The 24567-nt window shown below is 40.3% G+C and overlaps 1 protein-coding gene across 2 annotated transcripts in view; it reads left to right on the plus strand.

Annotated features, from left to right (window-relative positions):
- The first annotated feature begins 5181 nt into the window (after positions 1 to 5181).
- The window catches only part of NEBL (nebulette), a 261505-nt gene continuing 242119 nt past the window's right edge, over positions 5182 to 24567 (plus strand). The window contains exons 1-2 of one of the 2 annotated variants that reach the window (XM_048061776.2): positions 5182 to 5475; positions 6303 to 6397. In XM_048061776.2, coding sequence (XP_047917733.1) covers positions 5407 to 5475; positions 6303 to 6397 — 164 coding nt within the window. In that variant the 5' untranslated portion in view covers positions 5182 to 5406. The remainder of the gene's footprint in view (positions 5476 to 6302; positions 6398 to 24567) is intronic. The other variant, XM_048061778.2, reaches the window with a different exon arrangement.

Consider the following 24567-nt stretch of genomic DNA (forward strand, 5'->3'; position numbering starts at 1 on the left):
CAAATGAGGTTGACAACCTTCTGCTCAGCATAACCCAAGCAACCAACCCTTTTTTACTAAGCTTTATTACAGTAACCTTTTTCTTCAGTTGTACATAAAAGTAAAACTTTATTTTTTCTTTTTTTCCTTTTCATAATTTGAAGAGAAATTATCAGCCAGGTATCCTGGAAGATCCATTAACAGGGGAAAATCTTGACTCCGTGCATAAAATAATAGAAACTTCCATGGCAACTTTAATAGTAAGAGAATAAAAGCCCCATTCTTTCATACAACTCTGTTCTCATGCTGATTTTTGATTACTATTTTTTCATGTATCTGCTAAGCAGATGGCTGTTGCAGGATGCAGTACTCAGTCTGTGTGGTTTTTGAGTGAAGAAACCCTAGGAACAGAAAAAAGTGCTGGTGATTGACTGACAATTTTCGTTATACTATTCCCTTACTCTATAAGATTAATCTGAATAGCTAAAGATTGGCTAATTCTGGGAATGCACATTGAGATTCTACTACAGAGGGTTGTTTGGATCATATTACAGAACATAATAAAGTCTAACCATTGCCGGCTTTGTCTCAGTTTTGATAGGAGAACATTCACTTTTGGATTTAGCTTTTCTAAAGCTGAAGTTGAAAATACACTTTCAATGACCCTTGCATACGAAAAGTATAAATTACTCTTACACACAGAGAATTTAAAAGCACTTTTCTCTAACAGCACCCTGGGTAGCTCTAAACAAGGTCACATTAAAGTTGCATTGTTCCTATTTGAAATGTAACTATGCAGTTTCTTCTTTTATGTAGTTAAATGTAAGTTCAAATAGTAAGGGTCAAAAATTGACCGGCAACTCCTGTGCCAACCAATACAGGTTTAATGTTTTCCCTTCCTACATAATTAAGGACAGCCACAGAGCTTCACAAAACCTCTTTCAGTATAATTTGTCTGTATTGCAGTACTGCTCAGAGGCTTCATCTGCAATTCTCCATGCAGTGCCTTAACCACTAGATCATCCTTCCACTTAAACATGATACAATATCTGTTATCTGCTGGAGCTTATACCCAAACCTTATGAGCTGGTCACAGTAGTAAGATGGTGTTTTGACTATATTAACCTGAACTTGTTAATTATCCCACCTTTTATACCTGCATAAAGAACAGATCTGATATGAAAAATCGGTGAGACGTGCCAAACATTATTTTTACAACAGTCCTTCAGAATATAAAACTATATTGTTGTATTTATTCAGGAATGACTGACTGAAGACACTGCAAGTGGGATATCAGCTGTTATTCAAGGCATACCACATTCAGCATTTTTTTTTAATGTAATTAAATGAATACATATCTGAATGATAGAAAACCACATTTGTCTTATTTATGGGAACGCACATTTTGTCCAATAGGACTCTGTACATCGGTAATATTATGGGCAGACTTCATTTGTAGAAGTTCTGGTGAAAAGACAATGCCTTCAGTTGATCACAAAATGGCAGTGAGCAGCTTTTCTGTGTTTTTGTGTATGGCCTGGGAAGTACTAAGATCCAAAACAGAAGCCTTTACTTTCTTGCTATGCTTAGAAGTTAACTTCATGGTTCTAACAGGTCTTAACCTCAGCCATAGGAGATGGGACACAAAGGGCCTATTTTATAGGTAAGAGCTGAGGAAGTTTACAAGAAACCTTCAAGAAGATTTAAAACTGAGAACCCTATTACCATAGAAATAAGTTTCTATGGGTCATCTCTTTGAAGATATTGTCAAGTTACTTCCAATAACATAGAATAACTTTCTAGTTTAACAGTTTCAAAACTTTTCTGTCTCAGGTAAAATTCAACAATTGAAATCATGGGTAAAACTCAGTCTCAACAAGTGAAATCACCTATCAACATTTTTTTTTTTTTTTATTCAGCACACACTTACATGTTTATCACTCAAATGAACTGAAAGGAGCACTGAAACCTTTTCCATCAAATAAACAAATATAAAGTGCTGTTGGTAATGGCATTACCCCTTAGATGTAGGAACCTCAGTATTAGTCACTCTTCTATTCTGTCACAATACTTCTAATGTTATAACTATGCTGCCCAGGAAGGTCTTTCTCTCTTAGACTTCCATAAGTGTGCTGAAAAAAAGCATCTAGTTGCAGGTGTTCCTGATTTGCACTGCTCAGCTAAACACCCAATTTTGATCATCTAGGCTAGACAAACAGCCCTGAAATGCCCTGAATGAGGTAAGTACAATTGCTTAAGATCTTGGGATACAACTTGCCAATAAATACCAGTTTGGAATAAATTCTCAAACCTAATCAGAGGTCTACCATCTACCACAGTCATCAAGCTTGTGAGAACAGCTCTTTATCTAGAGTGCAAGGTCTTTGCCCTTCTGTGCTTGGCAGTCTTTGGTTTACACCCTCTTAGTTACTGACATAGCAGGGTTGTTACATTTTGCTTTGTTGGACTTTAAGATTGCATCATTACCTCCTCAGAAAACAGAAAGGCTATTGATGAGTAATGTTTCACTGCTTTCTCACAGACAGTCATGGGGGAAGTAAATGTTTCTCTCACATTGGTTCGTAAAGAGCAGAAGAACCTGCTTTTCAGTACAGTAGTAACTGATGAGGAAAGACCTCTGTGCCATGGAAATGAAGACCCTATTTTTTTTCCATGTGGAGAAAACTAAGAAAAATTAATAAAAAAAATCCTGAAATACTGATAAATATTGGAATGCTTTTATACTGTCAAAATACTCAATTGAGATACAGCTGCAGATATTCCTTTTTATTATTCAAAGTTTAGTGTCAATCTTTTGGTTAATAAAAAGTTTCCCTGTAAGAATAAGGAAGGAGATTTTATGGTAGCATTGAGATGGAGAGTAATATCCAAATGATTTGTGTCCATATGGTGAGGAGAAGGTGCTGAATGTGATTACAATGAACTGGAGTTTCCAAGAAAGAAACCTCCATCTCAAAGATTTTATATTAGCAGTTTGGGGCAGCTGTATGACTATAATTATTTCTAATGAGCTATGGAGCCTTTTCACCCATAAGCCATCAGAAAGATTTTATTTTATTTTTCCACATAGGTAACATCCAGTGTCCCTGTGAAATTAGTTTAGTTGGGTCTCTATCCCAGTTCCTATTACAGACTTGCTACCTCACTACACTGTAGCCATTGCAGAATGGAGATTGATTACTATGTATTGGGCCTAAGCCAACTCAGCTGTGGTCTTGGATCCACAAATGAGGGTTTCTGCAGAACAGAGTTACCATGTGTTCAAGTTTTCTTTACCAACGTAGGCAATGCCTGGCATTCAGAGTTCCTTGAATAAAAGCCATTGTCCACCTCCAGTCAGACCATCCAACAGAAAGTGTAAGGCAATCTGTACGGCACAGAGGCAGCAGATTATGAGACTTGCTGCCTCTGCACTGCAGGGCATGCATGCACGTACTTCTATCAGGTAAATTCTAGACGACAAGAAGCTGAGGCAAAATTGGTCTTCAAGTGTTTATGACAAATAATCATGCTGTTAAATGTGATGAACACTGAGAAGAAAAATCTTACATTCCATATCAAGAACAATTGGTTAACAGCAGTAAATATAAACAAATAAATAAATAAATAAATATGATTCAGGACTTTTGAAATCTGCAAATTGCTAGCAGTGGCCCTGAAATGGACCAGACTGCAGACTGCAGGAATGGGAACCTAGCTGGTCAGCAGTTGCTCTAATTTCTACTGCACCAAGAGCCAGAGCAGACAATAAGCATTTACAAGACTGCCTGCAAATCTGCTTTCCTGTTGCTTGCAGCACAGCCAGCATCTCAACATTATGAGTTTCACTGGGTGCCAGATGTTTATGTCTAGATGAGGCAGAAGCAGCATTACAACTTCTGTCATATAATATTTAAAGCCTGATTAGGTATTTCTCATTTAATCACATATATTATTAATTTCAATGAAATTAGTCTTTCTCCCCACGCCTTTAACCAGTCAGTGCATAAAAGTTGGGTTGCCAAGGAAGAATTATTGCCAAGTATTCCAGTTTAGCTGACTGCATTCTGATTACTTAATAACGCTCAACTATGTGCAGAATTTGTCCTTGCTGTTAGCCACACAAAGTGCTGCGCTACTGAAAAAAAAACACTCCCTTACCTCAGAGAAGGCTGCACTGCATTGGCTTAAGCACTCTTCTCAGCATGGTTTATATTCCAGGTAGTTAAACAAGTCCACACCTAAGGAAAAATGCATGACTTCTTGCTGCACCATTCCCACAGCGCTAATGAGCGAATCAAAAATGAATGGCAAAAGCCTGCTCCAAGGAGCTGAATTTACTGTTCTTGCAGAGATATGGTACTGCACATTAGTGTCTCCTGTGGGACTGCCTGTATGCCTGGGATACTCAGCCTCAGCAAGGCAGCAAAAGTCACGCATTAAAAGTAATTGGGATACAAAGCTGAGACAAGGTAGAGAAATTCCTTACCCCACTGATGGGTGCGATGGGTAAAAACCTGATTCAGGCTGAGACATTTCTATTGCACAGCCCTCCTGGTGAAACTCCCACAGTTCCCAGTGCAGGGGATGCTTTGCTGGAACGATTTCCCTGAGACCTGGCTGAGGACATGCCCCCCCCCCGAGAAGTTTTGGTGTGCTCAGTGTCATTTTGCCTTTCGGGGAACGAGACGCCTCGCTCGTTTCTCCCGAAATTACTTTCCCCCCCCGTGTCACACTGGGCCGGGACCCCTCCACGGGGCCCCGGGACGCCTCCCCTCAGCGCCCCGGCCCCCACAGGACACCCCCACCCCGGCCTCGGGCCTGACTTCGGGGAGCCCCCCGGCGGGGCGAGGGGCGGGCGCCCGTCCCCTCAGCGGGTTTCCCGCCGGGCCTGCGACAGGTGCAGGCGGGAGGCGGCCGCAGCCGGGCTCCCGCCCGCCTCAGGAGCCGGCCATCTCGCCCCCCTCGGGCGGCTGCGGCGCGGCGCTCGCCCTCCTTCCCTCCCTCCCTCCCTCCCTCTCGCTGCGGGTCGCGTCTCGCCGCGCCCGTGGGCTTGGCTTGCGGCTGCTGCCTGCGCGGGGCTCGGCGTGAGTCACCCAGCCGGCGGCGCGGGGAGCCGAGCGCGCAGGCACACACGGAGGCGGCGGGGGCGGGTGGCTGCGGGGCGGCGAGCGGGCGGGGGCGACAGGCAGCGGCTCCCCGCCCGCCCACTCCCACATGCTGCCGAGCCGCAGTCAGCCGGAGCGCCGCTCCCTTCCCCAGCCGCCGGTGACCTCGTCGCCCGCCCGCAGCCGCTGAGGAGCCCCCGGCGTCCCGGGGCATGGTACATCGCCCGCCCGCAGCCCCGTCCAGCGCCGCCCGCCTCGCAGCAACAGCAGCAGCAGCAACCTCGGCCGCAGGGAGCCGCAGCCCGAGAGGAGCCGCAAGATGAACCCCCAGTGCGCCCGCTGTGGCAAAGTGGTCTATCCCACCGAGAAAGTCAACTGCCTGGACAAGGTGCTGGGGCGGGGGCGGGCGGCTCCGGGGCGGGGGGCGAGGAGGCAGGTGGCGGTTGAAGCACCGCCATCCGCTCCGGCTCAGCCCCGCGGGGCCGGGGCCGGTGGCCGGCCGTGTCACGGCGCTGACGCAGGGCTCGGGGCCGGGCCGGTTCCGCGCTCGCTGACGCCCGCCGGGGGCATCGCGGAGCCCCGGGGCCGGCCGCGGGTCCCCGGCGGGTTCCCCGAGGGCTGAAGTTGCGGGCGAGGCTGCGGGGGTCGGTGCCTTCTGGTGGCCGGGAGCCTCCGGCTGCCTCTTACGCAACGGGGCCGGTGGCAGCCGTGCCCCGTCCCTGGGGGCTGCTCGCCCCGGCAGGGCGGCCCGCCGAGCGAAGGAAAGGAGCTGCCGGGGGCAGAGCCGCCTTACGCGCTAAATTTAGTTGCTGCTAAACGTGCCGAAGAGCCGAGCATCGCAGGAGTTGGTGGTTCCGTTCGCCCAGCATTGCGTGCCTAGCAAACGCTTTTTTTTCTCCCCCCTCCCCCCCCCCCGCGAACCCCTTTAACTAGACAAAAATGTCAAACTCCCGCCTGTTATCTTTAAAACAGTCCCTGCAAGGTCAGCGTGCTGAGGGCTTGGTGTTCGCTTCAGCAGAGAATTTGCATTTCTGAGAGTGTTTCGGAAGCTCCTTCAATTTCGCCTGAAAGTGATTCCTTTGATGTAGTTTACAGAAATCTATAATGTACGGCCAAAAATATTGACCTGTAATTGTGTTTTTACGTTTCCTGTACCCTAAAATAGCTTTCAAAACATCGCCTTTGTAAGTAATTCTACTTTACATTTCTTTACAGTACTGGCATAAAGGATGTTTCCACTGTGAAGTTTGCAAAATGGCTCTGAACATGAATAACTACAAAGGATATGAAAAGAAACCTTATTGCAATGCGTAAGTATTGTAAATGTCAAGTCTTGCAGAAATGCACATGAAAAGAAAACCTGGCCATGGATGTTGTCAAATAGGTATTGTTGTGCTGTAAAAACTTAATCTGGAGATGTAACCGTGCAGTCTAGAGCAGTTGAGTATCTTTTCAGATGGAGTCTTTTACTTGCATCAAAGTGATAGAAGGTGAAAATATTTGACGCTGATGTGTTCAGGCAGTGTTTTAATATAAGAACTCAGAATACAGGTTCTTTCCTCCAAGAAAGTGCCGGATCTGGTGCTGACTCCTATTACGTTCATTATTGGCCTGCCAGATTGCAGTTATCCATTATGCAGCTCTCTATTCAGGGTTATGGACCTGATCAGCATTTTGTAATAAGAAAACAAACAAAGTCCTTCTCAATTGTGTAGTTTACCAAAGGCAATATCCTGTGACAGATCATGACAACCTATTTTTAAAACTGTTATGTTGTTCACGTCTCAGATTACTAAAATAGATATTTACCAAATCCCTGCTTCTGGTGCTTCACACTATTTTGTATTTTGCTTCTCAGATTTGTTAAAGAAAAGAGATGAGTTTTAGTTGTAGAATATAATCATGTGGTATTCCACTTCAAGATTTTATTATTATGTCAATTTTGAAGAGTACTTTGATGCTTGGCTTGCAAATACTACAGAACATTTTGATACACACACACACATATTTATTGTTCTTTGTACCATGCTCCTAAGTGCATTTGTTAAGTGCACTTGTTAAGTGCATTTCAGTATGTTTTCATCTTTAGAGACATTTATAATGCGCTTTGTTAAAATGATATTTCTAACGAATGTAGAACCAAATTTCATCTTAGTATTATTCAGAATGTTGTTCATATATTGCTATTATTTTCACCTTTACCACCTTAAATATATACATAAAAAGAGAGATTTTAAACTATAGGCATGTTGTATTTTTTTTTTCAGAAATATTTTCCTATAATCCTCTTAAAATATTTGTTTCATGTTGAGGTAAACAGTCTATGGCTGACCTTTGCAGAAAAGTTCAACAGCATATGCTTGTTTCTTGCAGGCTAAACTTGGTCAGTCAATGCCTATCTATCTGAAATAGGAATTTTGTTATAAAAAATGCTGTGCTGCCAAAACTTGAAACACCTGTTTCAATGCACATAGTTGTACTTAGATTATTTTAGGAACATACATTGTTACACACATTTCTAGCTTTCCTTGAAATGTTCTGCAGTGTGTGGGGGTTACATTAGAACTCTTGAAGTGTGTGGTGAGCTGCCAGTCTTACATGCTGTAGAGAAGGTCTCTAGGAAGGGAGACGACTCATGCTTCAGCAAGTGGCACACTGCAATTCAGAACTGACCTAAAGCTTATTGGTCTTAGGTGGGACTCTGCTTTGGTACTACTTGATCTGAAGTTTAAGTACAGGCTTACATCGCTTACAGCGGTTAAAGCTCTGATGGTACTTTGGTGCCTTTTATCTAACAGGTTGGGGTTGAATCTCTGTGGTTATACTTTGTTTGCTTGACCTTTCCTTTTCTTATACTTTGTAAAAACTGTTATCAAGTGCCCTCCATGCTATAGGTTGGGGTTTCCATGCTGTGTGTATTTAATTTCTGTTATCAGAGAGTTCATCTATGTAGTTGTGTGTGACGTGTCCTTGTGTTTATAAATGAGGGGGAATAAGGATGATGGATCTGTTGCGTACCATTCAGAACTGCTGTTCTTCCTAGTAGTTGCTCTAATAATCTTTGTTATAGTGATCCTTGGAAAAATAATTGATGGCTTTGCAATGTCCTGATATATGAAACAGGAATCTATCAAGTAAGAGCGAAATTTTAATATATGTATTTCAACAATGGGTATTTTGTTCTTAAGTTTTGGTAAACTTAGTTATTTGGAAGATGCTTTAAACAAATACTCTAAATAATTGTAAGAGTCATATGGAACCACTTATGGAAGAGCAATGTGTATTTTGTAGTTTCAGTGAACTCTAATATCCTTCAAAGGAGGAGTATGTTGTTTATGCAAAGCTGTATTTTGAATATACAGTTTATTTAAATTATGGTATTTTGACATAGTACTCTTGCATCTCAAAAATTACTCATTTGCAAAGCAGACGCCATTAAAGTATTTCCAATTAAGAATGTGTCTTTTCCAGTGTTCATTAGTATGAGGCAAATCCATTTTTATGTTAAATATTGCTTGATCAGAAAATCTGAGAAGAAAAGAATGCAAATTTACTCATACAAACACCTACAAGCTCTTGACAAAGAGCAATTACTGTTAGACTGTTTATTGAGGCCATCCATCAATGAGAGTGTAATTTGTAGATGAAAGTGAAAAAACTATGCACTAATTTGAATAGGAGAGCAATACCACTGAATTATTTCATATGTTTGGAAGCCATAGGTAGCTTTTTATAAGGACAGTTGAAGAGTATGCATCTTCAGTAATGCCTGTATCTGTTTGTTAGTTCAAAGGTTAGATAGCATGTTTGAATGTATTTTGACCTTTGAAGTTAAAGTATCTTACTTTTTTTTTTTTCAGATGCTGCAATTAATCATTTTTGTTTGAATACTAGCAAAAAGCAGAAGCTTGACTGTAATATATATATATATATATTTTTTTTCTGTTAGTATAAGAAACAGCTACTGATTTGTGCATGTTTTACTACAATCTATACTTCTGGTGGAAGGTAGCAAGGTCAGAAATTAATGGGTTAATGGGGACTGGTAAGCCAAGAAGGAATATATTATGAAATACATTAATTTGCTGTCCATTAGAAAAGAACAGAAATACTCGTAAGTACAGGACTCTGCTTTGTTAATGCCAAGCTTTTGTTGGTCAGCCGGTCACATTTCCAGCTAATGGTTGTGATCACCTTTGTGATACGGATACATTGCCAGCAAAGTAGCTGCTGGGTAGTAGAGATAATACAGGTCAAGAAGCTGAGCTCCCTAGCATTGCAGTTCTGATGCTACTTTTGCAAATTGTAGATTTATAAAAGATTTTGCATCTGGGTTATAAGAAAACTTTGTATACATGTGCCTATGTTTAATATGGCTTTAAAAAGAATGATGTTTCTATCACAGTTTCCAGGAAGTTCATTAATGTCTCCTTTAAACCTTTTAGTTCACTTGTAGAGATAACAAAGTTTTATAATCTTTTCTCTATCTTCTCTATTGTTTATGTAATTTGTGAGCTGTTTGAGTCGGAATAGTTTCTCCACTTGTTTGCAAGGTGCCTAGAATTACTGGGGGTTTGATCTCAGCTGGGACCTTCCAGTATTACAGTACTCTCATGATCTATGATACTGCATTTCTCTGACTACTTGCCTTCACACTTCATCTGAAAGGCCTCATACAAAAAGTTTTGCATGTTTGTAGATGCTTGGCATGTTGACGCTGCTAGGTTTGCCTTATAACTCCGGTCTTGCCTTCCATTTGCTATCTGACTTCAGACAGGCTACTTTGCCAGAGAGCTGCCAGATTTGTGCAATAATATTAATGAGACTAAGGGCTCAGACTTGCAGTCTATTTTTGCAGTTCAGCCTGGTGCCGTGCAGGTGAATGAGCCACACTTCATGTCTCTGAATATTCACATAGGTTAGAAGGGTTAGGAAGAAGGGTTAGGATGATTAAAATGGCTTGGGTAATACAAAGACTTGTTAAGTCAAGGTATCTTTAACGCAAATCTGAACCCTTGTTCTGCTTCAACATCTACAGATATATTAAACAAGTATTTAATATTATCTATATGGAAATAATAATAAGAGAAGTAATTATTATTATTTTTTGCAAACTCAGAGCTTATTCTTCTCAACTGCAAATAACCAGTATGGTGCTAGGAAATGAATGGCATCCCAGTGCATCCCTAAGAATAGGAAATCGGGGAAGGGGGGCAAGAAACCTGCGTGGATGAGCAAGGAGCTCATCGATAAGATCAAAAGGAAGAGGAAGGTCTATGAAATGTGGAAAAAGGGCCTGTCCTCTTGGGAGGAGTATAGAAGTGTTGTCAGGGCCTGCAGGGACACGACGAGGAAGGCTAAAGCCTACCTAAAGATGAGGCTTGCAAAAGAGACAAAAGATAATAAGAAGGGTTTTTTTTTTTAAAGTATGTAAACAATAAAAGGAAAACTAGGGATAATGTGGGTCCCTTACTGAACGAGGGGGGTGTCCTGGTAACGGGAGATGCCGAGAAGGTGGAGATACTGAATGTTTTCTTTGCTTCAGTCTTTGCTTCAAGGACTCCCCCCCCCAGGACTCCTTGACCCTGGTGGGAGGAGAAAGGGGCTGGGAAATGGAGGGTTCCCCCCCTGGTTGACGAGAGAGTGGTTCAGGAGCATCTGAGTGGGCTCAACGCACACAAATCCATAGGTCCCGATGGGATGCATCCACGTGAGCTAAGGGAGTCGGCAGAGGTGATCGCCGAACCGCTCTCTATCATCTTTGAAAGGTCCTGGAGAACAGGAGAGGTGCCTGAAGATTGGAGGATAGCCAATGTCACTCCGGTCCTCAAGAAAGGTAAGAAGGAGGATCTGGGAAACTACAGTCCAGTCAGTCTCACCTCTGTTCCTGGAAAGGTGTTGGAACAGCTTGTTTTGGGTGCCATCTCCAAGCAATTGGAAGAGAAGAATGTTATGAGGAGTAGTCAGCATGGATTCACCAAGGGGAAGTCGTGCTCGACCAACCTCGTTGCCTTCTATGATGGCATCACCAGCTGGGTAGATGGGGGGAGAGCAGTGGATGTCATCTACCCTGACTTTAGCAAGGCTTTCGATACTGTCTCTCATGACATCCTGATAGCAAAGTTGAGAAAGTATGGGATAGAGGAGTGGACAGTAAGGTGGGTTGAGAACTGGCTGACTGGCTGAGCTCAGAGAGTGGTGATCAGCGGCGCAGAGTCCGGCTGGAAACCTGTGACTAGTGGTGTTCCCCAGGGGTCGGTGCTGGGTCCGCTCTTGTTCAACATCTTAATTGACAACATTGATGAGGGAATAGTGTCTGCCCTCAGCAAGTACGCCGATGACACAAAGCTTGGAGGAGTGGCCGACATGCCAGAAGGCTGTGCTGCCATTCAGCAAGACCTGGACCAGCTGGAGAGATGGGCAGGAAGAAACTAAATGAGGTTTAATAAGAGCAAGTGTAGAGTCCTGCACCTGGGAAGGAACAACTGCATGTATCAGTACAGGCTGGGGGACGACCTGCTGGAGAGGAGCTCTGAGGAGAAGGACCTGGGGGTCCTGGTGGATGACAGATTGACCATGAGCCAGCAGTGTGCCCTCATGGCCAAGAGGGCCAATGGGATCCTGGCGTGCATTAAAAGGAGCGTGGCCAGCAGGTCAAGGGAGGTGATCCTCTGCCTCTACTCTGCCCTGGTCAGGCCTCACCTGGAGTACCGTGTCCAGTTCTGGGCTCCCCAGTACAAAAAAGACAGGGATCTCCTGGAAAGAGTCCAGTGGAGGGCCACAAAGGTGATACATGGCCTGGAACATCTTCCCTGTGAGGAAACGCTGAGACACCTGGGTCTGTCCAGCCTGGAGAAAAGAAGACTGAGAGGGGATTTCATCATTGTGTATAAATACCTAAGGTGTGGGAGACAGAGGGATTTGGCCAACCTCTTTTCAGTGGTTTGTGGGGACAGGACAAGGGGTAATGGCCACAAGATAGAGCCCAGGAAGTTCTGCACCAACATGCAAAAGAACTTCTTCACAGTGAGGGTGACGGAGCACTGGAACAGGCTGCCCAGGGAGGTTGTGGGGTCTCCTTCTCTGGAGATATTCAAGGCCCGTCTGGACGCCTACCTGGGCAACCTGCTGTAAGGAACCTGCTTTGGCAGGGGGGGTGAACCCGATGATCTTTCGAGGTCCTTTCCAACCCCTTCAATTCTGTGATTCCGTGATTTTGGCAACTAACTGTCTGTGTACTAGTTCTCAAGCTTGTTAAATGATTGAATCGTGTAGGATGATTACATGGTAACTTTTTCTTACGAATATTCATATAAATGCTTTTTTGACAGATTCACCAGACCAAAACACAAAACTACTTTTTATGCAAAATGTAGAAGCTGAAATGCATATTTTTGGAATGTTCTTTCCACATTAGCTATACCTGCTGATGCAAACAAGACTCCCTGCATGTGTGAACACATCCGACAGAGATGTATTTTTTAATTTTTGCAAAACCTAATAGCTTAAGCTCCTGCATACCTGATATACCCTCTTGCCAAAGGCAAACAGCCTCACTATTGGAATAAATCCTTCTGAAATATTTAGTATCTAAAATTTTGCTAATTGCCTGCACACAGGGTAGCTTCATTCAAGTTTTTATTTATGACAGTCACCATATGGAACGATTACATAACTTTGAAATTTAAATCTACTGCCATCAGTCTTAGCATGGATTATTGACATGCAGAAAAACTCATCATCGCCTTATTTTTTCTAGGTTTATTTTTTTTAACTCACGCTAGTAGGAAATAGATATGCAAATACATTTGAAATATTGTGATGTTAGAAGACTTGTACTATAGTTTTGATCTACAAATACAGTCAAACTATACATTGTAAAATACTATGGGGAAGAGGTGTAAAATGTCAGTTATTTTATCCAGCAGCTTGGAAATGATAAGAACACAGTACAACTTTTTGGGCAGTCAGATAGGTTAGAAGTGAATGCAGCTGCTGGTAGTCAGATGGAATCTATTGCCCTTACAGAGAAACTTCAGTATGGGGGTTTGATTTTAGTCGTGAAATGTGCATCAGTTTTCTTTCAACCAGTCAGGAATCTTTTAGAAGGTGGACAGGTATGTGATGATATGATTTGTAATAAAATTAGTTAGCATTATCTTATTTTTCAATATTGATTTTGGTGGATGAATATTTCTCAATTTAAATATGGCAATAAGAAAGAAAATTGCTTGGTAAGGAACAGCAAGAGTAATCCTTCTGAAGTATGATGGCGACACTTTTAGGAGTTGCAGGAAAGAGAGTGCAAAGGGTAAACAGATTTTTGTTTTTAACTTTTCCATCATCAGCTGCTACTGAACACCTTATTTAGTGTAAAAGGATAACACTGAGTTTGGGTTGAGGAATCAGATTTTTTTATGCCGGAGTTACTGTTACAGCCAGTTATCATTATTATTATTTTTTCTTCAGTTTTGGGACTTTCCAGCTGTTTCTGATCATTTGTTTGTTCAAAAATAAGCTATTATATAGACCATCCCCAAATGGTCATTCTTATGAAAGAAATAACCCAGAAACTGCCATGCAAACCTTTCTAGAAGGCAAAGATTTACTCTTTATTGCTTTTTAAATTTTGTGTATTGAAGACTTTTGTCATAGGATGTAGTATAAAATGAACAATGCAAATAACAGAACTGTTAGAAAAATGGCTCAAGGCAGAGGGTCTCAAGACAGAGCTAAATATGCATATATCGTTAAAGTCCATTATTTCTGATTCAGCATCCCATTAAGTATGGACTCCAGTATCTGAGAACAGTTATTACATCTCTGCTCAGTCATATTTTCTATAAAAAACAGCTCTAAGTCTTTCCTCACAGATCATATTTTCTGTTTATTTTTGTTTCTCTACCTTCATGTTTCTCCAAATGGTCCATCTATGTATTGAATTGTAGTGCCCAATGGAGCATTACCAGAACTGGTAGAATAGGAAGAGTGCCCATGCAACTCACATATAATATTTTCCTCCTAAGTCCCAGTGCAGTCTTCGCCACTTTATTTTCTCCCAAAGTCAAGCTATTGTTGAGTCATATTCAGATTGTTGTAGGCTACGGTTTTATCTTTCTATGCAGAACTGCATCATCATCAGTTGTTGTTATCCATTATCTGAACAGTTAATTATTCTTGGCAAAGTGTACAATCTTCTACTTGGTACTGATTGAACTAAATCTCCAATTTTTTTCCCCAGGCTGTTTCTCCAATTTGTCAAATTCATTTTATATCCTAATTCTGTTCTCTAATGTGCTTACAGCTCCATCCTATCAACCTTCCCCCACCAGAGAGATTGTAAGCACATTGCAAATTTAATAAGTGCAATCTTCATTTCATCTTCCAGGTTGCTGGGTGAAAGCATAGAATGGTATTGGGCCTGGTATGTACCTCTCTGCATCCTTCCCTTCTAATAGTGAGCAGTGATGAATGATTGAAGTACTTCTCTGCCTAGTCATGAAGTGCTAGATCAGGTGTTAAATTCAGCAGAAGAAGAAAGCAAAATTGTGAAAGAGCATAATAACTGTTAGTATTCAGGCAAACCCTGCTTAAATGTGAAGAACAGCTGCAGGAACTCCTGTAGAGGAAGCATAGGTTCCTGCTACTTGGTGCTGTGGTATCTGACTTGGTTAACTGAGTATTAAGTCCAAATTAGCATTTATGGTATCCAGCAATGGAAAGGAGCATAGGACAAGAATCCAAGGCTGCTCTCTAGACCGACTGAAGGAGCTTCTTAGGCAACATTTATTTGAATCTCAGAAAGGTGTTTGATGCTTAAGTTTAAACTGTTTGAAGGAGTCAAATGTTTTGATCCCTATGACTGTATCTGAGTAATGGGATGCAGAAATATTTCTCAGGTTCCATTTCAGTGTGTTCAGTTGGCTGTGTCCTGATCGTGTGTTTGAATGAGACCTGCATATGACTCCTTACGTGAAAGTGCTGGTGAGTATTCAGGGAGGGAACTCTTTGTGCTCCAGCAGGTCCTTTGTTTTGGGTTGTTGCAGGCTGTGGAAAGCACTGTCGAGTGCTACAGCTTAGTTGCAACCAGCCTGCTTCCCTGCTGGTGCAAATGGAGTAGAAAAACTGCCCCAAGGGAGATAAGTTTTTTCATGTTTTCTGTCAGAGGGGTGAATTCTTAGACTATACTGAGCCAGTATTGTCATGTCTAGTATCCAGTGTGAGTGGAGGGTCTATGTTTGGAATGTATGTTTTAGTGTTCTGCTAGTTGGTATAATTGCTTCAAAGGTACAATTGCAGTTCACTGTTACTTAGGACATTGCTAGGGCAAATAAATAGAATATTTGCAAATGAGTATTATATGTTTTATTTTATTTTATTTTATTTTAATGCAAGACTGCAATAAATATGACATTCAAAGCTATTTGCAAGCAATGTTTATAGAAATCCTTGCTGTGTGGAAACCTGATGCCAGTTTTTGCCTTGATTCATGTGAATACATGGTTTTAATTTGTATAGTCATTGGTCATCATAGAGTGCAGGTAATTTTCCATGGAAGAGCTTATACATCTCTTTGGTACCAATAGTCACAAGATAAAGAAAAATACTCTTCTCACAAGATAAAGAAAAAATATTCTTCAGGGACTGTAGTTACTGAGAGACAATTTCATTAATTGTGATTTTCTTTGCTCGTTGGTATTTTAACCACTGTTAATACTCAACATAATTTTTTTTTTCTTAATAGGTATCACTTACAGTAGTCATACCTAAAGAATGATGAAGTTTGTTTCAGTTATATTTACTAAAATATTTAGGCAGCATAACAAGGAAAACAGATGAAATCTTGTGATTCCACATTGTTTACTTATTTGCATTGCACAGCTTGAGCTTTGGAAGGGGTAATAACTGGTTGTAGTGAGTCTGTGAAATCTTGATGGTATGTTTTGTTAATGGATTTGTGAGTTAACTGTTTGGGGGTTTTAAATGTTCTTAGCCATATAATTTCCTGTCATACTTGCTAAAGAACTTAAAAAACGTATTTTCACTTTTCTGAATTTGAACTTCTGTGCTGCTCTGTTAATACTGTTGATGGTCACAAGTGAACCTGCTGACCTGATAGGCTATTTCTTTGTAAAGCTTTAAGAAAAATATGTGTGTTCCAGCCTTTCATGTCACTTTGAATTTTCAGAGTAGATGATGACAATGGAGAACGACAACATCAAGTCAGTCAGCTCAGTGCCAATTATCAGCTTTTGATGTTTACATATAATGTCACTGGAAGCTTTTCATAATTATCCAGACAACTTAACAATCTTGGCTGAGGGTCAATCAATATTATTTTTATACTTTTAATGTTGTGGGGTGCTTACAGAAATTTTGCTGAATTTAGAGATTATAGAAGCTATGTAGAGTGCACGGTTCAGTTGTGTGATGTTTTGGTTCCTTACAAAGGAGACTGTAGGCAGGGAAAAGTTTACTATGAGAAGAGGTGAGTGAAGTACTTGTTGAATAACTGGTCTGTCTGCATGTAAATTAAATCAACCAGTTCATTCTGCTCCTAATTACATAATCTCACACAGCAACTTTTTGAAAAGCTAAAAAAAACGCTGTTAATTCTCTTTCTTGATCCATGGATTAGTCCATTTCTTCTCTCGATGTTAGATTAGACCTGATAGTGTATCAGAGTTGAACATGGTATTTTCTTCTGTGATGTATTTGTGGAGGCTGAAGAGAGCAGGGTTGTTACCTGTGTAACTTTTACTTGTATCAGGTGAAAGTGTCTGAATGACGAGCAGTCCAGAATATCCAATTTCTTGTATTTCCTCCTTCAGCTGTCTCTTTCCCCTCCACTCCCCAAAATCCTTTTGCTCTCAGTTGCAGTCGAAGTGTGTGACCATAGTTGATTCCGTAATACCTTAATGTGAGGAGGACATAAAATTGTGCCATCAAAGTCACAGCTGAGAGAGGTCTATGGCAGCTTAGTTTTGGAAATGAAAAACTAATTGTAATTTGACCAGTAGTTATTTAAGCATATATTGCAAAAGATTTTTCTGGGAGGTGCATAGGTAATCTTTAAAGAGTGTTTCTTAAAATGTAAAACTGTATAGAAGCTGTGTAAATTTCCTTCTTTTAAGATCTTCATTCACAGTTTCCAAAATTCATCTGGATTTTTTTTTTCCTTAGAAGAGCAAATGTTTGGAGGTCAGTCATGTTCTGTCTCTCTAAATGGCAGCATTTTTTCACACAGGTATATTGCTCTAATGCCACTTTCACAAATTTAAAAATAAATTCATACTACATTTTAATTTAGTTATTTCATACCTCAGGTGTGTGCATATATATATATATTTTTGGAACTAGGTAAGCTAAATGATAATAGCTGTTTTCATTTTGTTTTGTTTCAGTTTTACTCTGGAGGAATTCAATACTTGTAATACAATTCCTTCCAGCATCAGAGTACTATAAATAGAAATATTTAGGGAAAGATTAAGAGAATAAGATACTGCTTTTAGACTTAATTAAAATGCAAGTGGCTAAGCTTTGTAGAGGAAAAAAGTGGTAAGATGAGATAATTTGCCTAAATTAAGAAGAAATACAACAAAAAAAAGCCCCACAAGAAACACCATAATGTTGCTTTATTTAAATAAATAAATTAAAAAAAAAAAACAACAACAACAAAAAACAGAACCAGGGACTATTCCTGCTGAACAGTGTCGAGTGGCATGCATTCACAGCGAGTGGGGTGTTCATGTGTTGTATTGCAATGCTTATGCGCATGTATGAATGCAAGAGGAAGGACATTCCTGACTGGGTTTGCCAGGTCATACAGAAAGAAGAGGGGCCAACATGAGGATTTCTGGCAGCGGAAGTGCTCAGTGAGCGGTTGACCAGAAGATGGTTACCACAGTTAGAACTGGCAAAGTGCTTGGTGTGTTGATACTAAGGGGAGGCTGCAATCTGTGTTTTAAAGAACCTACCTGAAAAAATATGTGTTTAAAAACAAAGCTTCTTAAGGGACTTGGTGTATATATATTTAAGCTACTGGTGTGCTTGATACAATGATGGTAGTGCTTTTGTTGATGTAGTATCTGAAGGGTAGTAGAGAAGTTGGGGGGAATAGAGAAGGAATGCCTGTTGGAAGAAGCATTGTGCAAGAACAGTTGCTGAATGGCCTATCATGTGGGTGTATTAGACATAAATTTTGCTATAACATATAAAGGTCTCTGAGTTTTATTTTGTAGTAGTTGATATGATTCTGTCAGGCTACCAGAAAACAGAGATGAAGTTTGTTACAACAGTTATTAGCATAACTTGTTGAAATATGGTAGCATTATCACAAAATTTGTAGGAGGAATGGAGAAAGGGAAAACCAGACTGGAGGAAAAGTATCAAGAGATATATTTAGAAGAATAATATTCCCTGAAATATCTGAAAGGGATTGACAGGTCTAGTAAATGAGACTGAACGATAAATATTAAGGGAAACTTAACAGTGATGATGTGTCTACTTATATGAGAGATAAAGAGAATGCATGCATGCAAGGGAAGCAAGGATACAGAGATGGAAAAGAGAAATGATTTAATAATTTACAAGAATACATGAGCTTTTCAGTTATCTCCGAAACGGTCACATTTTTGGCCCTGGTTGCAAGTGGGGTACTCTCCTAGAGGATGGTCAGTTGGAGTATGACAGGAGCTTTTGGTTTTACTTTGACTGAAGAACTTTGGCTAGCCAAAGGGGATTAAACACAGCCATTCTTGGGTAGCTCACTTTTAAGACTACTATGTGGTTTGTTTTATGGTTGTGTCAGAAATGTTGGAAATCCAGATTAACAAGGATGGAAGAAGCTGGAAAAGAAAGAGCCAAGTAGTTTAGCTCTGACTGAGTTAATGGCCAGTCTTCTCCATCTAATACATTTCCATGCAGTTCTTGCAGGGACTGTCATGGAATATTCACTCTCAGGCTCAGTTCTGTTAATCCTGTTATTTTAACAATAATAAATTGATATTCAGAACGGAACAAGAGATACCATTATTATATGAAATGTGACTTGATTTATTGGCACTGCAGGTACCGAAGAATAAGTCCTGCTTTGAGGAACTTTCAGTGAAGTTTTTAAATTGTTATCAAATTAGAAATTCATAAGGATTTTCTGGGCAATGCGATAAAATACAGTTTCTCACTTAATTTTGTGCCCCTGAAAAGAATGTCTCTGTACACTGAAATATTAGGCTATTAAATAATGTCGCCATGAAGATGAAAAGCTTGAGGGGAAAATAAGAAATACAATGAGAATCATGTGAAAATGAGAACAGCATATATGATTATTTTTTCTGATAGTCTAATGCAGGCAAAATGTGAACATTTTTTTTTTCCAATGAGATGAATGGATATTCTTCTGTACAGTAATAACTTAGATTGGTAGTGTTAATTTTTTGCATTTGTCAGTTATGAACAACTCAGCATAGGCAGATAATTACTTTTGGAGCATGTTTTTAAATGTAATAGATTATCTGGTTTTATAGGCTACTAAGCGTCTTCTGTATCAATTAATATTTTTGTAAGCTAGGAAAAGTTAGAAATATTTATAAGTAGGGATTTCTGTTCTTGTTACTTCAGGAAGTTTGGAAAGACATCCTGAAGTCTGAAGAGAAGCTGGTCAAACCTTTACATGGATCAATTCTGTATGCTTAAGACCTTCTTTCAGGGTGACTTGTGCTCTTGTGAAGGAGAAGCTCAAAAGAGTAATATACAAATTCCTTGCACTGATTAAATACTTTGCTTTCATGACTAAGTTACTGCTGCTTCAAGCCTCATTTGGGTCAGCAGCAGGAATCTCTCTTACTACCCAAAAGGCAATGACAGATTATATGTCTCCTATGCAGAATAATACTGTACATGGAATGTATTAACAAAGGGAAAATTTAAGCTTGTCAAACTGGGTACAGATGCAAAGGAGACTGTAATGTGCTTTTAGAAGTTGAAGGAAACAGGGCAAAAATGTTTATTTTTCTCTAATTACTTATTCCACCCTGAGGGGAATGGCAGCTCCTCTTTTACATAGCATGCTCCATCCCGTCCTTTCTGCTGTGCTGTAGACACAGGCTGACTGACTTTGTTAGGTTAGCAGATCAGCCCCTTTGTTTTCTTCTCCCATTTTTTCTTTGTGCATCAGCAAAGCCACCTGGCTGTTCAGTTTCAGATCTCTCCAATGGGTTTCTCATCTCTATTGCATACTTGAAGTGTGACTAATTCAACGTCTGATGTGCTATGACACTGCCCGTGATGTGAGAGACAGATGTGTCTCCCTTGTATTTCCATGTGCATTGTTTGTGTACATCCTGGATCTCAATTGGAAATGTTTCAGGGTCTCCTTTAGATGTGTATTTTTAAAATGTTTGTTACAATAAGGCACTACACAACTGGGATAACAGGCATTGATACATACAGTTAATAGTAGCTATACTTCTCATGCTGAAGAAATCGGAACTGGGCGGGCGTTCATGAACAGATGGATTGTTATGAAACACATTGATAGCATATTAGATTAACAGTTCTCAGTAATAATTTATACTAATTCTATACCTGTTTTGATTTTTTTTTCAATTGAACAATTGCTTACTAGGAAATGTTTTGCAGGAATCTGCCAGTTTAAACTTGTTTTTTTCCTCATGTACGAATCTGTATTTTAACTATCTTGGGTTTATAGTAGTAGAATGCTTAATTCCAGGGACAAAGTATTTAGCATTATCACTTGGATTTATTTTGCTTACATGTTTTTTACTGAAACAAACTTTATCAAAACATGAAAATATTATCTATGTCAGTTATGCATGTTAACTTTATTATAGTTGTATGTTACATTTAGCATTATGATGACAGTTTGTAAGTCATAAAGTCATAGAATGGTTTGGGTTAGAAGGGACCTTTAAAGATCACCTAGTCCAAGCTCCCTGCCGTTGGCAGGGACATCTTTCACTAGATCAGGTTGCTCAAATCCCTGTCCAATCTGGCTTTCAACATTCCCAAGGATGGGGCATCTGCCGCTACTCTTGGCAACCTGTTCTGGTGGCTCACCACTCTTGTGAAAAATTTCTTCCTTCTATCCAATTAAAATTCATCCTCTTTCACTTTAAAACTGTTGTCCCTTGTCCTGTCACTACAGGCATTGGTAAATAGCCCATAAATGTGGAAGGAGATAGAATACACTGCTCAGGAGCATGGAGTTGCAGTCAGCTGGAGTTCTGTAATATAGCTTGTGAAGAATAGCCATTTTAAGAAGATAATTTTTTGAAGAAAATTTTGAATATTTTTAAAAAATAAATTGAGTCACAATTCTTAAAAAAGTTTTTCCCAATCATGGGTAATTTTAAGAATACTATGAGTACATTCAAGCAACTGCATGCAAGACACTCTGCTGCTCCCTGAGGTGCAGGAGGAAGTTTAAACGAAGTTCATAGTACTAATGTCCTTGTAGAGCACTTTAACACATAGGCTTTACAGTTGTAACAGTCTCTAATTTTCACTTTTTTCTTATTAGACATATATTCTTTTAATTTTATTAGGGTTTTATTGACAGCTGTGTTCTATCTATTTCAAGTAGGTTTCAGTTAAATTTCTGGTCTACTCCCCATTACTTTAATGTGCCAAGCAATGTATTGGAAGGAGTATTTACAAGAAATATGTTGAATATCACCCTGGAAAGCGAAGTCTGGATCTGGAACATAGTTAACTCCAAACAATCACAAGGCTGTTAAAACATTTACAAAGACAGTATCTCAATATATTCAAATTTGATTTTCTCACAGACATATAGAATTTATTTTGAATTGAATTCCTTACATTCTGTGGTTTTTGCTCACTACAGGATCATTTTAGAAGGTTTTAGCTCAAGGTCTAAAACTGCTAGTGTATCTGATGGAGTTTTTGGTTTTGAAATAAAGTTTACAGATAAAATTTAGTCTTGTATATCAGACTTCCTTTGGAACTTGATGTCTTCTGTAGTCATGTGTGATTAATATACTCTTGAAATGGACTCTAGCTTTAAACTTAAAATAATTAGAAGTTGTGAATAAACATGTTTTTGTGTCCTATGAATGATGATTCTGTTGCTGTATTTAAATCTTATTTGAAAAAAAACCTTTCAGAGAAGAGGCACTCTATTTGCATGGGTGGGTTTTCTTACCTAAGATATAGACTATGTCAATTTGTATTATCTTGCAAGGAACAGCTCTGCTTCATATCTACAATCCAAAAGAAAGACTATGCTCTATGTACTATCTTGAGAGTTCTAGCTGAAAGTGTTAAAGTTGGGGAGACTTTATATTTGATTCATTGATGCTTCCTTATGTTTCACAGTGGAATGACCTGTTACGGTTTTGTACATTTTTCTATTGCAACATAACTATTTGCTTAGTAACTGTGATCAAATTGAAGTTTAGGTAAAAATGATTCCTCTACCTTTCCTCACAGCTGTATGCACAACAACTTTCATCTGAAACAGATATTTTTTGATTCTAGATTTGAAAGAAAGTACCTGTAAGTGCTAAACAAAAAAAACAAACAAACAAACAAAAATTAATGGTATTGTTTTTCTATCCTTAGTTTCTTATAGTGAAAATATATACTGAACCATAAAATACATTATTACTTGAAAAATGTTAATTCTGGAAAGAATTACGTAGGTCATTTCAGTACCTACATTCCTTGCATTTTTTTTCAGATTTTTTTCATTTCATTGTTGCTTGTAATAAAGCTTACATTAATTTTCCAAAGTTCTTCTTCTGAAGTAAAATAAGAGAAAAATAAGTGATCTGGTACTTTCTTTAAAGAAATAAACAGCATTGTTTATTTCTTCAAGGCACCATTTCTGTATCTGCTGTGAAACAAGTATACCGAAAAAGTTACAGAATCACAGAATTGTCTAGGTTGAAAGAGACCTCCAAGATCACCAAGTCCAACCTCTGACCTAACACTAACAAGTCCTCCACTAAACCATATCACGAAGTTCAACATCTAAATGTCTCTTAAAGACCTCCAGGGATGGTGACTCAACCACCTCCCTGGGCAGTCCATTCCAATGCCTAACAACCCTTTCAGTAAAGAAGTTCTTCCTAACATCCAACCTAAACTTCCCCTGGCACAACTTTAGCCCATTCCCCTTCATCCTGTCACCAGGCACATGGGAGAATAGACCAACCCCCACCTCTCTACAGCCTCCTTTAGGGTACCTATAGAGAGCGATAAGGTCGCCCCTGAGCATCCTCTTCTCCAGGCTGAACAACCCCAGCTCCCTCAGCCGCTCCTCATAAGACTTGTTCTCCGGACCCCTCACCAGCTTCGTAGCCCTTCTCTGGACATGCTCCTGCACCTCGATGTCCTTCTTGTAGCGAGGTGCCCAAAACTGAACACAGTACTCGAGGTGAGGCCTCACCAGAGCCAAGTACAGGGGGACAATCACTTCCCTAGACCTGCTGGCCACACTGCTTCTTATGCAAGCCAGGATGCTGTTGGCCTTCTTGTCCACCTGGGCACACTGCTGGCTCATATTCAGCCGACTATCAGCCAGTACTCCCAGGCAACTTCTCTGCCAGGCAGCTTTCCAACCACTCATCTCCCAGCCTGTAGTTCTGCTTGGGGTTGTTGCGCCCCAGGTGCAGGACCCGGCACTTGGCCTTGTTGAACTTCATACAGTTGACCTCAGCCCATCGGTCCAGCCTATCCAGATCCTCCTGCAGAGCCTTCCTACCCTCAAGCAGATTGACACACGCACCTAACTTGGTGTCATCTGCAAACTTACTGAGGGTGCACTCAATCCCCTCATCCAGATCATCGATAAAGATATTAAAGAGGACTGGCCTCAGTATTGAGCCCTGGGGGACTCCACTAGTGACCAGCCTCCAACTGAATTTGACTCCATTCACCACAACTCTTTGGGCCTGGCTATCCAGCCAGTTTTTAACCCAACGAAGCGTACGCCAGTCCTAGCCACGAGCAGCCAGTTTCTTGAGGAGAATGTGGGAAACGGTATCAAAAGCCTTAAAAGTCGTCTGTATTGATTGTAGTAAATTAAAGAGTAGATGGGCAAGAGCTGGGAAAGCATCTGTACTCAGAACCCTACAAATTGTGAAGCAGGTATCAATTTTCCCAAAGAAGTGATGGGATTATTTTTGAATAGAGGTGGCTTAATCACACCTTTAGTATGTTGGAAGGCACTGGATATGAAACCAACGGGTACTGTTAGAAACAGACATCTGAGCTGGAAAGATTTTCCATATGCCAGTATCTTTATGAAGCCTGTACTAAGTAGACCTTCATAAACAATTCTGTTGATGCATAGGAGTTTTGTGTTGAACTTGCAATATAGATTGCAGAATACAGAAAAGCAGAAAAGACTTGCCGTTCCTTTAAAAAATCAGAACTTAAACCAGGAATGCAGTGATGGCACAAAGAGAAAGATCCTGCAGAGTCAGAATGTCAT

This window comes from Anser cygnoides, chromosome 2 (assembly GCF_040182565.1).
Source record: "Anser cygnoides isolate HZ-2024a breed goose chromosome 2, Taihu_goose_T2T_genome, whole genome shotgun sequence".
Classification (NCBI taxonomy): Eukaryota; Metazoa; Chordata; class Aves; order Anseriformes; family Anatidae; genus Anser; species Anser cygnoides.